At 44.6% G+C, this 16,904-nt stretch overlaps 1 protein-coding gene and 1 pseudogene across 8 annotated transcripts; both read left to right on the forward strand.

Annotated features, from left to right (window-relative positions):
• Positions 1-89: 89 nt before the first annotated feature.
• Positions 90-11,673, forward strand: LOC115105010 (nucleoporin p58/p45). 8 transcript variants are annotated; one of them, XM_029626519.2, is made up of 14 exons: positions 90-705; positions 1,166-1,323; positions 1,686-1,952; positions 3,573-3,614; positions 3,694-3,853; positions 3,995-4,060; positions 4,186-4,360; positions 4,470-4,549; positions 5,863-5,981; positions 6,082-6,164; positions 6,280-6,481; positions 9,968-10,051; positions 10,491-10,589; positions 10,725-11,673. In XM_029626519.2, exons 1-14 carry the CDS (start codon positions 626-628, stop codon positions 10,892-10,894), a joined length of 1,785 nt encoding a protein of 594 aa, XP_029482379.1. In that variant the 5' UTR covers positions 90-625; the 3' UTR covers positions 10,895-11,673. The 8 variants fall into 8 exon arrangements, with proteins under 8 accessions (XP_029482379.1, XP_029482383.1, XP_029482380.1 ...); XM_029626523.2 differs by having other exon boundaries at positions 91-705; positions 1,166-1,188; XM_029626520.2 differs by lacking the exon at positions 3,573-3,614 and having other exon boundaries at positions 92-705.
• Positions 11,674-12,514: 841 nt separating this feature from the next.
• On the forward strand, positions 12,515-16,372 carry LOC115104578 (ropporin-1-like protein; annotated as a pseudogene).
• The last annotated feature ends 532 nt before the right edge of the window (positions 16,373-16,904 follow it).

Consider the following 16,904-nt stretch of genomic DNA (forward strand, 5'->3'; position numbering starts at 1 on the left):
TTTTTTTTTAAACGTAGATTCCAGGCGTTATGGGAAATGTTTCACCCATCCCATCAGACATCGAATTCAGAGTAGTCTAAGTAGAGGATATTCTTGTTAGGCATTACTCCACCACCTATTTTACTATTTGCACATATTCTGTAATCGTTCCATCGTGACACATGTATGTATTTAAAACCCGTTCTCAAACTGACAAATAATTAAAGCGAATTTTTACTTCTTCAAAAACATGATAGCAATCGCTAGATGTCCCCATATGACCGTCCAATCTGCCAAGTCCTCCAGTATCCCAGCAGGCCACAATAACCGGAAAGTACATTGAGGGTAAAGCGCGGATTCGGAAAAAACAGTTTTGAGAAGGAAGCTAACATTTTAGTGCTGTTTAACTATATGCATAACGGATTAATTACCTTTCAGATCGCTGTAAATGTGTATACGTTACTAAGCGTGTGAGTTTAAATCGCCGAATAGTATGTTTTTATTTTCTTTCACGTTACCATGACTTCGTAGCCACAGTCACACTGGCCTGCACGCGGGCGTTCGTGCCTTTCAAAGCTAGCTAACAGCTATCGAACAGTCAGTTAGATAAAGTTTGACTAACTAGAAACTTGGTTGTTGCTTAAAAATGTCAGGCTTTAATTTCGGATCCGGATCTATTGGTTCCACCAACGCTGGCGGAGGGTTTTCGTTTGGAGCCGCTGCCAGGTAAGAATTGTACGGATGACGTACGTTAGCTTTATCTCGCGGATATGTCGATACAGCGAGGGTTACCCAGGATGTATTGTAGCTAACTATCGATGTAGAAGTAATCATGCAAACAGCGCTCTGATGTAAGTGTGTCAAACTGCTAATATATTATGGGTGTGTCAACTAGTTGTTTTATATATATATATAATAATATATATATATATATATATATATATGTGTGTGTGTGTGTGTGTGTGTGTGTTATATGAGAGAGAAGTTTGTATTCAGTGTGGGGTTTAGACTTCGGCCTTTTCTATGTCATAGCTACGTACTGTTCATATTCAGCAGATATACATTGTAATTGTGACAGCGGCATATTGCACGTCTGTAAATATGGTGAGGCATACTGCAAAGTCATGTAATGTTTTGTACTTATTCCCTCTATCTCCCCCACTTTTTTTCTCACCCCTTTCTCTAGTACCCCAGCTGCAGCAGGTACAGGTGGGTTTACTCTGGGTGGAGCTCTGGGTGCTACAGCCCCAGCCTCCACCACCACCACCTCTTCTCTGGGCCTGGGCGGGTCACTATTCTCACAAAAACCTACTGGGGGGTTCTCCTTTAACACTCCTGCCTCAGGTAGGCACACACGTTTTCAACATGGCCTGTCGATCTCTTTCCCTCTGCAGACCTGCCTCATGCTTGATGTTTCCTACCACCAAGCACAAAGAAATACACAGACATACATTTAGGTGTAGGTGACTATTGTAGTTATGGTGCTCCTGCACCCACCCACGGCCTTACATTAGGTGAGCTTACTATCAATGTAGCTCCACATCTGTCAAGACCTCCACTGCTACCATTGGCTCATCCTAGTCTGTGCCTTCGCATGATGATACAATAGTCATTGTCTTGGCAGATTAATTTGTTAATGCCTATGGGTGAGGATGTCGTATGGTTGAGTCTACCTTTAACCCTGCTCTACCTGCTGTATCTCCCAGGTGCCCCAGCAGCCTCTACAGCCCCTACCACGGGCTTCAGTATGACCTTCAATAAACCCTCTGCCTCGGCCCAACCCTTCTCCCTCACTGCAGCCTCCTCAGCTCCCACAGGGGCAGGACTGACACTAGGCTCAGTCCTCACCTCCACTGCGCCACAGCAAGGAGCCACAGGATTCTCTCTCAACCTAGGGGGTGTGGCCGCAAGTACAGCCCCATCCACAGGTCTATCGCTGGGTTCCAGTATGTTCTCTAACATGGCTACTACTGGTTAGTTAACTAAATATCTCTGTCTCTCTCTGGTATCCAGCATGGATCCTACTGGTTAGTTAATTACACACATCTCTCTCTGGGTCTCATCTAGAGGTTGACCGATTGATCGGAATGGCCGATTAATTAGGGCCGATTTCAAGTTTTCATAACAATCTGTATTTTTGGGCGCTGATTTTTTTAAAATATATTTTTTTAGATACCTTTATTTAACTAGGCAAGTACGTTAAAGAACACATTCTTATTTTCAATGACGACCTAGGAACGGTGGGTTAACTGCCTTGTTCAGGGGCAGAACGGGGGATCCAATCTTGCAAGGTTATAGTTAACGAGTCCAACGCTATAACCACCTGCCTCTCGTTACACTCCACGAGGAGACTGCCTGTTACGCGAAGCCAAGGTAATTTGCTAGCTAGCATTAAACTTATCTTACAAGAAACAAGCAACAAGCAATCAATCATAATCACTAGTTATAACTACACGTGGTTGATGATATTACTAGTTTATGTAGCGTGTCCTGCGTATAATCAATGCAACGCTGGGGGATGATTTAACAAAAGCGCATTTGCAAAAAAAAGCACAATCGTTGGACATCTGTACCTAACCATAAACACCAATGCCTTTCTTAAAATCAGTACACAGTAGTATATATTTTGAAACCTTCATATTTAGCTACAATAAATCTAGGTTAGCAGGCAATATTAACCAGGTGAAATCGTGTCACTTCTCTTGCGCTCATTGCACGCAGAGTCAGCGTAGCCTAGTGGTTAGAGCGTTGGACTAGTAACCGGAAGGCAGTTAACCCACTGTTCCCAGGCCGTCATTGAAAATAAGAATATGTTCTTAACTGACTTGCCTGGTTAAATAAAGGTAAAATAAAAAATATGCAACAGAATTTTACATAATTATGACATAACATTGAAGGTTGTGCAATGTAACAAGAATATTTAGACTTAGGGATGCCACCCGTTAGATAAAATACCGAACGGTTCCGTATTTCACTGAAATAATAAACGTTTTGTTTTCGAAATGATAGTTTCCGGATTTGACCATATTAATGGCTTACGGCTCGTATTTCTGTGTGTTAGTCCTATAAATACTATATTAACTACAACCTAAAACCTCTTACCTGGGAATATTGAAGTCTCATATTAAAAGGAACCACCAACTTTCATATGTTCTCATGTTCTGAACAAGGAACTCAAACGTTAGCTTTTTTTACATGGCACATATTGCACTTTTACTTCTCCAAACTTTGTTTTTGCATTATTTAAAGCAAATTGAACATGTTTCATTTATTTATTTGAGGCTAAATAGATTTTTATTGATGTATTATATTAAGTTAAAATAAGTGTTCATTCAGTATTGTTGTAATTGTCATTATTATAAATAAAATCGGGCCGATTTTTAATCGGTATCGGCTTTTTGGGGTCCTCCAATAATCAGTATCGGCGTTGAAAAATCAGTATCGGTCGACTTCTAGTCTCATCACACCTATCTTTTTCCATTTCTGTCTCTTATCTCTGTCTTTTCACTACATTCCTTATTTGGAGGTAATGAATGATCTGTCTCGCGTGTGTGTGTGTGACTAACACCTTTTTGATTATGTGTTGATCTTAGGTCTGAGTCAGTCCACTCTTGGAGGACTGGGGTTTGCGTTAGGTTTGTATGGGTGTCAGACTAACATTTGCATGGTTGTTTTTGTGAGTGTCGGTGTGTTTATTTGTGTTAATGTTTTCAGGTTTGGGCCAGACCACTCTCGGATCAGGGGGGTTGACGTTAGGTTCCCTGGCCTCTACTTCCACGGCGGTGTCAGCGGCCCCCAGCCTTGGACTGGGAGGAGTTGACTTCAGCACCTCCTCAGAGAAGAAAAGCGACAAATCATCAGGGGCCAGCCCACAGTGAGTCCTACTGACTGACAGCTGTCTGGACCAATGAGTGTCCACAGTGTCATTTCTTGACCAATTGTTTATAATGGTCATCATAATAGGTAATATATCTGACTCTTGTCCTTGTTTATTTTTCTTTCCTCTCACTCTCAGAGACAGTAAAGCTTTGAAAGATGAAAATTTGCCTCCAGTCATCTGTCAGGATGTAGACAACTTCCAGTACGTAAATCAGTACTTTTCTTCAAGTACACCCCATGTTAGTGTGTGTGGCTCTAACAGTACTGTTTGCACATCGTTGGTCATGAAGATGCATTGTGTTGACTTGTGAGTTCTCCGTCCTGTAGGAAGTTTGTGAAGGAGCAGAAGCAGGTTCACGAGGAGATCAGCAGGATGTCATCTAAAGCCATGCTGAAGGTTCAGGACGACATCAAGAGTCTCAAACAGCTGCTGTCTGTCAGCGCTTCGGGACTACAGAGAAACGCCCTGGCTATAGACAAACTGAAGATGGAGACTGCGCAGGTACACACGCTGATGTCACATTGTCTTTTGAGGAATTAAGGCTCAAAATACACATGCCCTTACTGTTGCTGAACGTCATAGTCCCTCTCTCCTAACCCTCCTCGTCTAGGAGTTGAAGAATGCAGACATAGCTCTGCGGACTCAGAAGACTCCCCCTGGACTCCAGCACGACAACACAGCTCCCTATGAGTGAGTATTCCTATCACTGTCATTGTTATATCCCCCTGAACTTACATGATCAAAAGTATGTGAACACCTGCTCGTCGACTATCTCGTTCCAAAATCATGGGCATTAATATGGAGTTGGTCCCCCCCTTTGCTGCTATAACAGCCTCCACTCTTCTGGGAAGGCTTTCTACTAGATGTTGGAACATTGCTGTGGGTCTTGCTTCCATTCAGACACGAGCATTAGTGAGGTCGGGTACTGATGTTGGGTGATTAGGCCTGGCTCGCAGTCAAAGCGCCAATTCATCCCAAAGGTGTTCGGTGGGGTTGAGGTCAGGACTCGGTGTAGGCCAGTCAAGTTCTTCCACACCAATCTCGACAAACCATTTCTGTATGGACCTCGCTTTGTGCACAGGGACATTGTCATGGTGAAACAGAAAAGGGCCTTCCCCAAACTGTTGCCACAAAGTTGGAAGCACAGAATCGTCTAGAATGTCATTATATGCTGTAGCGTTAAGATTTCCCTTCAGTGGAACTAAGGGGCCTAGCCCGAACCATGGAAACAGCCCCAGACCATTATTCCTCCTCCACCAAGCTTGACAGTTGGCACTATGCATTAGGGCAGGTAGCGTTCTCCTGGCTTCCGCCAAACCCAGATTTGTCCGTTGGACTGCCAGATGGTGAAGCATGATTCATCACTCCAAAGAATGCGTTTCCTCTGCTCCAGAGTCCAATAGCGACAAGCTTTACACCACTCCAGCCGATGCTTGGCATTGCGCATGGTGATCTTCATGAAGCTCCCGACAAACAGTTATTGTGCTGAAGTTGCTTCCAGAGGCAGTTTGGAACTCGGTAGGGAGTGTTGCAACCGAGGACAGGTTTTTACACGCTTCCGCAGTTGGCTGTCCCGTTCTGTGAGCTCGTGGCCTACCACTTCGCGGCTAAGCCGTTGCTGCTCCTAGGCGTTTCCACTTCACAATAACATAATTAACAGTTGACCGAGGCAGCTCTAACAGGCCAGAAATTTGATGAACTGACATGTTGGAAAGGTGTCATCCTATGACGGTGCCATGTTGAAAGTCACAGAGCTCTTCAGTAAGGCCATTCTACTGCCAATGTTTGTCTATGGAGATTGCATGGCGGTGTGCTTGATGCACCTGTCAGCAAAGGGTGTGGCTGAAATAGCTGAATCCACTCATTTAAAGGGGTGTCCACATACTTTTGTGTGTGTATATATAATGTACCATACCCCTTTTTGATTTTTAACCACAGATGAATGTACTGCATTTTATCCATAATAAATTCAATCCTGTCTCATTCTTTCTCTCTGTCTGTAGTTATTTCCGGTGTTTAGTGGAACAGTTTGAGGTTCAGTTGCAGCAGTACAGACAGCAGATAGAGGAACTGGAGAATCACCTTACTACACAGGGCAGTGGATCACACATCACACCACAGGGTAACATACATACATATATACATACATACACAGACTCTTGACTTTCTTCATAGTCTTTATGTGTGTGTTTCTGTGTCTCTTCACTGAATATTGTGTGTAGATCTGTCACTGGCCATGCAGAAGTTGTACCAGACGTTTGTGGCTCTGGCTGCTCAGCTCCAGTCAGTACACGAGAACGTCAAGGTAAGTCCTACAGACATCACTGTTGACTGTTCTATAAGAAATCACCTTGTTACAGAAATAAATATTGAGTATTTTGAATGAAGTGATTGAGGTTCTTCCTCTGGGGTATCTGTAGACCCTGAAGCAGCAGTACCTGGGATACCGCCGGGCCTTCCTGGAGGACTCCACGGACGTCTTCGAGTCCAAGCGGGTGGCCAGTAAGAAGTGGCAGAGTGCCCCACGCATCACCACTGGCCCCGCCCCCTTCAGCAGCATCCCCAATGCGGCGGCGGTCGCCATGGCAGCCACCCTGAGCCAGCAGCAGCAGCCCGGCCCAGGTCTGACCTCCGCCTTCAAGTTCTAGAACCCTGACCCCCTCACCTTTGACCTTTCACCTTACCACCCCTCAGTCTGGCAGAGAGAGGGGGGAGGAGAGAGATGTAGGGGGAGAGAAGGAAAGTGGGACAGAATAAAAATGTAGCCAGTGCCCAACTTTTAGGTTAGTTTGTCTTTTCTTTCTCTGGAAAGAGGGAGAGAAATGGAGGGAAGGAGTAAGAGGAGAATGTAAAAGCAACATAGTAAGTTCCAAACCGTGCTCAGTTTGTCTTTCTCCAGTGGTTCTGCTCTATACGTGTGAGAAGACCTTTTCCTCACAGGCATTAGACCCAAAGCAATCTTTCTGCGGTGGTGTTGGAACTGCCTGTTCATCAATGTAGCAGGAACCATTTCTTGGCTCTCTGCTTTCCCTTCATCTCCCCCTCTCTCTCTCTGTCTCTCTGTCTCTCCCTCCATAAGAGAATCACTTAACAGTTTCTCAGTGAATCTGTGGCTTTTTAAGATGATTGAAAAAGTGTAGAGTGCTCAGATTACTGGAGATGAGACTAAAAACAAGGAAGGCAGGACTCGTATCACTGGGTATTCATTCACAGCTCTCATCTGTCCCAGACACTCTAGACTATAATCTTTTGAATACTTGGAGGCTACATTCTCTTTGGGTTCAGTCGCTTAATTTATATTGAATGGGTTCTTGATTATCTATATTTATTGAAGGTGCTTTTTTGTGAAGCTTAACTGCTTTGGTTTTATTGAATAAAATATCATAGGTAGTTACTCTGGACTTAGTCTGGATGGTGTAACGTGGTGGTTCCAAGTGAGTGTGCTCTGTGTCTTCGATTAGGACGCAACTGTCCAAATCGGTTTAGTTCGGAAATTGGGTCTCAACCTTTTATAAATTATTATTATTAGGATTTTCCTGAACAAACTGGTTTAGATTAGGACACAGTTGTGTCTGTGTGTTTTCATAAAGCAGTAATGTAGCTTTCACTGTGTGGTAGCAGTCTTGATAAGCACTTAAATCACACACACTCATTCTCTCTCACACACACACACCAGCCTTAGACCAGCAGATCTCCCTTCCCAACTAGGTTGTATGTAATGAGTAATGATTTGTCTGTTTTCTCGGCATCTGTCATTTTGTCTTTGATTGACATGCTTCACCTATATTTCAGGATGACATTTTAAAAGTTCAAGACGATCTGACAGTGTATAGCTTAGTGTTTAAAGAAGATATTATCATTTACTGCACAGGTCTTGCATCAAAAGGGTGTTTTCATTTCAGTGAAAGATTTTAACTTTTGAACATATGCATTCCTTTTTGTAACAACGGCAGCGTCTTTAGTTGTAATAGCAATAACAGCAGGCTCTGGTTGCTAGTGGCCAGGTGTGTGCTTGTCTGTGTGTGTGACAGTATCCGCATTGTAGACAGGACAATGACTGCCTCAGCCGGTAATAACCGTTGTACAGTAATTTTAACCACAGACAAGACACCCACTTCTACCTGACAGTCCATATCACTTTCAATTCATCACTATGCATTCTAAAATAACCTTTTGACTAAGATAATGATTGTGATTTATCAGTATTTCCTACACACACTACTTAACACTGGCAGGTGGTCTACCATGCAGGTCTACCTCAGTCCAGGATATAGATGGCAGAGAGACTGTGCGTCATCAGCCCATCTGTACAGATGGAACCTAGTTCTCTTTAGTTCCATAATCCATTCTATTTAATAGAAGGGCTACGGTGATACGTCACTCACTAGTTTTACAGGGGAGAAACCGAGTGAACGTGCTGCTCGTATCGACTGCCTTGGGAAGGCCAGTTGGATCATTAGTGCCAAAAATCAGTATTTTTCTCTATTCAGAGTCTGCCATTTTGTGCTCCGAGATTAACCAACTGCTGCTCTGGACTGACCCGTCTGTCCTCCATTTCACGCTAGCATTCCAGAACCACTGAAACTTTGATTGTTCTAGAATGAGTAGCTAAATAGTTGTGAAACTGGAACACGTAAATTAGTTCTGGAACTCTGTGGTTGGTTTCTGTAACTCGTGGTCTGCTCTACATAGCAATCTCCTGTTAATGTGACAGGGCTGGCTAACAGGACTATGATGAATGTCTTGGGGCCTTTTGAAGGGGTTCAATGAGGTCAAGGTCCGATAGTTTTTTTTTTCTTTCGTTTTTTTTATCCCAGCCCCCGTCCCTGCAGGAGGCCTTTTGGTAGGCCGTCATTGTAAATAAGAATTTGTTCTTAACTGACTTGCCTACTTGAATAAATAAATGACTACTGGTTGTGGTTGGACTGACTGGCTGAGAGACTGTCCGTCCACTCAGACAGTGTTCAGACTCAGAGGAATAGCTAGTTGGAGCCAGTGAAGTGCTGGGATGTTTGTAGAACACTGGTATTGGCTGGGGAAGGTGTATTTTCAGACAAAAACACAGATGCCAATTTTGTGGCCTGTTCAGGAGGGTGTGATGTTACAGAACGTTCAGATAGAAATGTGTTGTAGAATAGGGAGTCATATCAGCTCTATTCATTACATTTCTGTCTTCAACGTACAGAACGTCTCTTCACTGAACACACCACTCATCTTCGCTCTGGTTCAGAGTGCTTTTGTTTAGAATGATGTGTTTAATCTAAATATAACCAATGCTTGTTGTTGACGATGATGCATATATCTGATACTATATAATATTGTGTGCCTTTTTGAAACTAGACATATATTAATAATAATTTTGCGATGCATTTTTCCTAGCACATGCTAGTTCCTTCACTCTTGGAATCTTGAATAGTTTTGGAAAACTTGTGAAATGCAATATAGCGGCTAGGAATTAACAATCGGTTGTGTCCTTTAACTGTGTCTGTTTATATGTAAGTGGTATTGCTTTAAATTGACAATAAATCCGTTTTAAAGGAGCGACTTTGTCTTTGTTTCTTTTTGACTGGTAAATTACTGATTTTTGAACACCCAATTGGATTTAAGAGAATTAATGAGTACACTTTTTGGATGATGCTAAAAACCAAGCTGAGTTTGCATCTCTAAAATCCAATTTGAGAAACGATACAGGTGCACGGAGGTTCAGAGTGAAGGAACTAGCAGACATGTTTCTACCACAGTCACATTTGTTTGACCATTTTATCTGAAAATCTATCCACAGTTGCTAATGTATTTGTATAAATGTGTAGGGATTGTCTCAAAGGGAACAACTTCGATGTGGCAGTAAGGTTAGTGTTGGGATGAGACAGGAGGTTGGGCTTAGAAGTCTAGTGTAGTCTGGTGGAATGTGATACAGAACCACTGATCCACGGGGTCCTGACATGTTACTCTGTTCACTCTCTTGTGGACACACACACACACACACACACAGCCTACATCACTACTGAGCGTTGCAGAGGAGAGGGGGAACTTGACTTCAGTAACACACACACACAAACGGACACTCCCTAGTCCAGAGGAGTAAGCTGTGTGCTCTCTCTGTCTCAGGGAGCCAGGTGTCCCTGGGGTCTGGCTTGGGAAACCCCTTTGCCTTGGGAGTGGGCTCTAGCTTGGGCACCTCAGGTCTCGGAGGTACTACCTCTCTTTTTACATCTAGTCTTTTTCTCTTCCTCATCCATCGCTACTATGTATCTTTCTCACTGTGTTGCTTTCTTTAGATCTCACTCGCAACATCCATTTATCCCCCTCCTTGTGTGTGGAAGACTGTTGGCAGTGTTAGGAATGTATGTGGTGTGAGTTAAGCTCTTCACTATCTAGGGCTGAAACGGTCTGCCTGTAGCTGGTATTGTAGTGGGTCTCTATGCTTTACTCTCGTCATTGGAGACAGTTACTTCTACTATACCGTTTGTGAGAGCCATTACAGAGGCTTAGCTACTGTTCTTTCTCTCACTCTTGCAGTAGTTGTGTGTGTGTGGTGTGTCCATGAAGCTAAGCTCTCTCCCTCATGTAGTAGCAGCATAGTGAGTGTGTGTCCCTAAAGCTTGGCTCCCTCAATCTCTCTCCCCTGCAGTGTTTGGTGGGGGTCCAGGTTTCGGGGGGGTAGCGACGGGGGGCTCCTCATTTGGTTTCTCCTCAGCCAGCAAGCCCTCGGGAGGGAGCCTGAGTGCAGGTACACACACACACACCTTACCTCCTTGTGCAAGCTCTCTGGAGGGTGTTTTAGCAGACACACACTCCCTGTGAGCATACTCATTATTTGAATAACTCATATCCTCTTCTGTTTCTCCTATCTCCTTCTCTCCAGGTTTTGGAAGCAACAGTAGTTCAGGGTTTAACTTCAGTAGCCCCGGCCTCAACGCGTCTGCAGGCCTGACGTTTGGCGTGTCCAACCCTCCCGCCACGGGCTTCGGCACTGGAGGTCCACTGCTGCAGCTCAAGAAGCCCCCGGTGGGAAACAAGAGGGGCAAGAGATAGAGGGGCAAAGGGAACGGTTAGGATTTGGGGAGGGTAAGCTGATCCTAGATCTGTGACTTCCAGAACTGTCCAAGGTTGTTTAATGGGTCACAGTCCATGTAGGTGGATTTGGGAGGGTACGTTTATTCTAGACCTGTGCCTAAGGGCGACTTCTAGAGCTGTCCAGGGGAGGTCGGGGTGTAACAGTCTGTCCCAGATCTTTATTTTTATACCTGACGGGGGAGCAGAGGGTTTGAGGGAGGGGGGTTATGCAGGACCAGGGTGGAGGGAATGAGGAGAGGGAGTCCTCAAGCAGAAAAAAAGATCAGCACATTTGGATAAGGTTCATAACCTGTGTTTTGTTCTTTTTAAATGTCCTCATTATTGTTTCATCATGATTGCTTAGTTTTTGTAGAGTTTTTATTTTATACTCTTTGTAAGTGTTTGTTGTGTGTGTAAGGATGCATGCAAGGGAGAGAACTGGCTGTGCTGAATGTCCCACACAGCCTCAAATTAGAACCTGAAAGGGCACCAGAACACACCAAACATGCACAAACACATACGTACATTTCCTGTCAAGTGTGAATTTATGCAGTGTGTGTGTGTGTGTGTGTCAATAGACCGTGGTGTTGTTTTAGAGCTGGTGGATGATGAGGGTATTACGGTCTGTGCTTTTCCGTTGTCTATTCTGATTCTCTCTGTTACCAAATAGTGATGTCATCCTGTTCTATTCATTTGAGTTGATGAGTGTAAATCTGTATTTTCAAACATCAGTTTAATAATAAAATTCCTGATGTTGATGGTTTTCCTTTGTCTGTTTTTGTTGAAATGTTTCTCTTATGAGCAGAGGACATGTATCAAGTGTTTGGAAAGATAATCTGTTTGCCTGTTTACAATGCCACCTGGCGGTTGAACAAATATTTTGCGGCAATACATGTCACCTTTCTGGTCCAATCATCGAAGCTTACTGTTGCTATGTGACCTTGAGGGCAAACGTTAGGGTTACTATGCAAAGAAAATCGGGTTGTCCTTCTAAACCAAATCAATTTATGTAATTTAGCTATTTTTTTGCCACCAAGAGATTTGATTCCATTTTTGTAGTAACTAAACTGATTACATGACTTGGTTAGCCGTGTTTTATGTCTGCTAAACGTGACTAGCTAAGACCGTGCACTAGTTAATACTATTTATACTAGCTAATATTTTGTAATCACAAAGGAACAATTGTCCAGACTGAGGCTTGAGTTTATGAATTGAGGGTTTATTAACCCCAATTTACACAGGCTACTGTTTGGCCGTAGCCCACGCCAAATAAATGAAAGATACCCCACAAACCAACTGTGACCTTCTCTTGTGAAGTCCAGACGTAAGAGAGAGAACAATGGCTAAACCTGGTCTTAACTTCCAATGCTCCATCCCCCTCCACGCCACTCCGCCAACCGCCAGGATGCCCGGCATCAGAACATTCCAGACATTCCCGTGATTGGCAGATAGCAGGTTGATTGGCATGTCGGACCCCGCGAACACTGGTATAACACAACCCACTAATTAGCCTAACACATAACACACAGCTGTCTGTGCGGGTCGCTACAATATTATCACAGCTTGAATAACATTTAATTCCCACTTTATTTCCCAGCAATGCCTTCTCCAGATACTGTGTACTGTTCCCAGCAAATCAACATCCCCCACTGAACTACCAGACATCCTCAAACAGTTCACCAAAGCTGCCATCAGAACGTAAGTACAGGCTACAGCCTCCCTGCATGTGACTGGACTGTAGGAGTTAAAAAGGTTCGCCCATCAAACTTCAAATGAACAAACCCGTTTGAGGGTCAGTGGCCCAAGCCCGCGAACAGGAATATTCCAAGTTCAGACAGAAGGGGGAGTCAGATCGCTATGATCGCCAGGAACTTTACTTTTGGTGTCTATTTTTAATTGTTGCGCTACTGGTGCTGCCTGTTGATGTTAGGTAGGCAGCTACAGAAGCTGAATGATGTTAACATCTTCAGATTTTGTTTAATTAAATTTATTTTATTTCATCTGGGTGCTTGTGTCACCTACTAACACCCTGGTACTACCCAGTAGCTCCCGTTCTCCGCAGTCCGAGAAAACACTGAGAGAGAAAGAACAACTTGTCAGATGGGGCATTGGAGACGGATGTGTTCCTGTCCTGTCTTTTCACAATACTATTGCAGATCAACATAAAAGTCTAAAAGACAGCCGTGGTGTCGCTCTTCATTTCTGGGTTCTCCTGTGGTACATATAAAACCCGCTACAGGACCACCAAGAGAACGGGGCTTTTATGGTACGGGTGGTTGTACATTGGCTATGTAACTACCCAGTATCTGAGCAGGGATAATGGGCAGGGTAAGGTGAAATTGTTTTGTTAAAGTGTATCTGTTGTTGTTATATCAGGTACTTTTCTGCCCTGTCCAAAGGAGACATTCTACCAACCAAGGAGAGGCTGGAGAGGCCTGTCGCCACACAGAAGACAGATACCGGACTAATTCCAGGCTGCTCAAGGTCCTAAACAAACAGATAGTCAGTAACCCACAGAATGACACCAGGCCTCCTCACTCATATTTGCTACTCTAGCTTGCCCCTATTAAAACTGTCCATGGTTGTGCTGCCATCCTGTTAGAAGGTAACAGATTATTTTATTACAATGGTTAAATTGGATTTTCATTGTGTTCAATTGTGTTATTTGCCCCCTAGTGGCGCTTTCTGGTACTTAGAAAGACAACGCAAACGGGAAGTTCAGAATTTGTTTTGCACGCATAGAAGCAGCTACAAACAACGCTACGGTGCAGGTCTTTCAATGTAGTTATTTCTTGTCACGCTTCAGCCTTGGAAAAGTATTTGTTTGTAAGTTCGATTCAAGCATTTAGCTAATGATGATAATCTTGTTATTGATAGAGTTTCTTACATATCAATGTTGGTTGCATTTACTCACAAATTGCAATGCCTTTAATGTATGTCGTTAGCTGTATTACTTTGCTCATGCGTCATGCAAACGAATTGTAAAATATACAATACTGTAGTTTTGTTACTGTTTCTAGTGTAATATGCTTTGTTATTCTACATAGATGGTTATACATTATTAGAGTAATGAAAGGAGCAATTACCATATGGTTAACAATTAGCTATATGGTTTGGCATCATGCCAGATGCATGGTACCTTAGCGCGTGCTTTGTATTTATGCAACTTCAAATGTTTAATGTACAGCTACAGTATGTCGGTGTGAATTGAACACAAAAGTATATTCTTTTCTGTATTTTGCAGTTTCACAACATAAACGTTTTCACTATATTCATTCAAGAAAAGTCACGCCTTGGGAGTTTTATTGAAGACTTAGTTGTTAGCTATCTGTCTAGTTTTGCATGGGAACGCAACTCAAGGGCAGAATAATGGTAGTTGAAAAATTGAGAGGAACCAAGCTAATTGAACCCCTGTTCTCCCTCCTCTCTCCATGTATGTTTCTAGCCTATTCCCAAGGAGACAATCAGTATGGAGGAGCTGCAGCAGAAGTGGAAGGGTCTGTGTCAGCCCTCAGAGCAGCTGGACACTGCTGGCCCTGGGGAACTTCTTTGCCAACATCCACTGGATGCAGTTATTCACTCTGTAAGGGGTGATTGACTGGCTCCCATATGTCATCAGTCTCCAGAGAGAAACTGTGGTGTAGTTTGTATAAGTACCACATGGAGGCAGTATTTCACTGTCTTGATGACCTGGGGTTTACTGACTTTTCTGTGTGTGTTCAGATCATCAATGCCCTGAGGTATGCGTGTGAAATCCTGACAGAGTATGAGGGGGGTGGAGCGGCAACGATGCCCTTTGATCTGTTCGCAGGGCTGTACACCCTACCTGGCCCACCTGGGCGGAGAGATCCCCAGGACCAGATAGACAGCTTCCTAAGCAGCCTGCAGAAGCCTGTCTGAGTACACTACCCTACACCTACTTTCTCTATCACTCTGTAGCTGTCTGTCTGTCTCTCTCTCACTATCCATCCCCCTCTGTCTCTACCTCTCTCATACTATCTATCCGGTTGTTCATTAGCCGTATAGGCCTAGTACAGTAATCTCATTGTTTTATAGTGCGAGAACATACCTGTAGTATTCACAGCACACCTGTACTGTGGATGGTACATTACATTACTAAGGCGGTCAATACCCTCTAAAATATCCTAACCCTAATTCTATTGGCTATCATTGCGTAAGATCTGATTACGTTATCTAACACTGCCTAAGACGATTGGGAATATACCCTCAACATGAGATGGTAGAGATACTATAGTTATAATCATAGATTTGATAGTAAGCAGCATGGAATGGTTCTAAAACAAGGCATTCATGTGTACACCACCAAACAGATAGACATGATTCAGGTGGCTAACTTCTACAGCGGCAAAAATTGAGAGAATAGGAGAGGGAGAGAGACGATAGGGAAGAGGAGAAGGAGAGAGACGATAGGGAAGAGGAGAGGGAGAGAGACGATAGGGAAGAGGAGAGGGAGAGAGACGACAGGGAAGAGGAGAGGGAGAGAGACGACAGGGAAGAGGAGAGGGAGAGAGACGACAGGGAAGAGGAGAGGGAGAGAGACGACAGGGAAGAGGAGAGGGAGAGAGACGACAGGGAAGAGGAGAGGGAGAGAGACGATAGGGAAGAGGAGAGGGAGAGAGACGATAGAGGAGAGGGAGAGAGACGATAGAGGAGAGGGAGAGAGACGATAGAGGAGAGGGAGAGAGACGATAGGGAAGAGGAGAGGGAGAGAGACGATAGGGAGAGAGACGATAGGGAAGAGGAGAGGGAGAGAGACGATAGAGGAGAGGGAGAGAGACGATAGGGAAGAGGGAGAGAGACGATAGGGAAGAGGGAGAGAGACGATAGGGAAGAGGAGAGGGAGAGAGACGATAGGGAAGAGGAGAGGGAGAGAGACGATAGGGAGAGAGACGATAGGGAAGAGGAGAGGGAGAGAGACGATAGGGAAGAGGAGAGGGAGAGAGACGATAGGGAAGAGGAGAGGGAGAGAGACGATAGGGAAGAGGAGAAGGAGAGAGACGATAGGGAAGAGGAGAGGGAGAGAGACGATAGGGAAGAGGAGAGGGAGAGAGACGATAGGGAAGAGGAGAGGGAGAGAGACGATAGGGAGAGAGACGATAGGGAAGAGGAGAGGGAGAGAGACGATAGGGAAGAGAAGGAGAGAGACGATAGGGAAGAGGAGAGGGAGAGAGACGATAGGGAGAGAGACGATAGGGAAGAGGAGAGGGAGAGAGACGATAGGGAAGAGGAGAGGGAGAGAGACGATAGGGAAGAGGAGAGGGAGAGAGACGATAGTGAAGAGGAGAGGGAGAGAGACGATAGGGAAGAGGAGAGGGAGAGAGACGATAGGGAGAGAGACGATAGGGAAGAGGAGAGGGAGAGAGACGATAGGGAAGAGGAGAGGGAGAGAGACGATAGGGAAGAGGGAGAGAGACGATAGGGAAGAGGAGAGGGAGAGAGACGATAGGGAAGAGGAGAGGGAGAGAGACGATAGGGAAGAGGAGAGGGAGAGAGACGATAGGGAAGAGGAGAGGGAGAGAGACGATAGGGAAGAGGAGAGGGAGAGAGACGATAGTGAAGAGGAGAGGGAGAGAGACGATAGTGAAGAGGAGAGGGGAGAGAGACGATAGGGAAGAGGAGAGGGAGAGAGACGATAGGGAAGAGGAGAGGGAGAGAGACGATAGGGAAGAGGAGAGGGAGAGAGACGATAGTGAAGAGGAGAGGGAGAGAGACGATAGTGAAGAGGAGAGGGAGAGAGACGATAGTGAAGAGGAGAGGGAGAGAGACGATAGGGAAGAGGAGAGGGAGAGAGACGATAGGGAAGAGGAGAGGGAGAGAGACGATAGGGAAGAGGAGAGGAGAGAGACGATAGGGAAGAGGAGAGGGAGAGAGACGATAGGGAAGAGGAGAGGGAGAGAGACGATAGGGAAGAGGAGAGGGAGAGAGACGATAGGGAAGAGGAGAGGGAGAGAGACGATAGAGGAGAAGG

Source organism: Oncorhynchus nerka, linkage group LG22 (assembly GCF_034236695.1).
Source record: "Oncorhynchus nerka isolate Pitt River linkage group LG22, Oner_Uvic_2.0, whole genome shotgun sequence".
NCBI classification, from domain to species: domain Eukaryota; kingdom Metazoa; phylum Chordata; class Actinopteri; order Salmoniformes; family Salmonidae; genus Oncorhynchus; species Oncorhynchus nerka.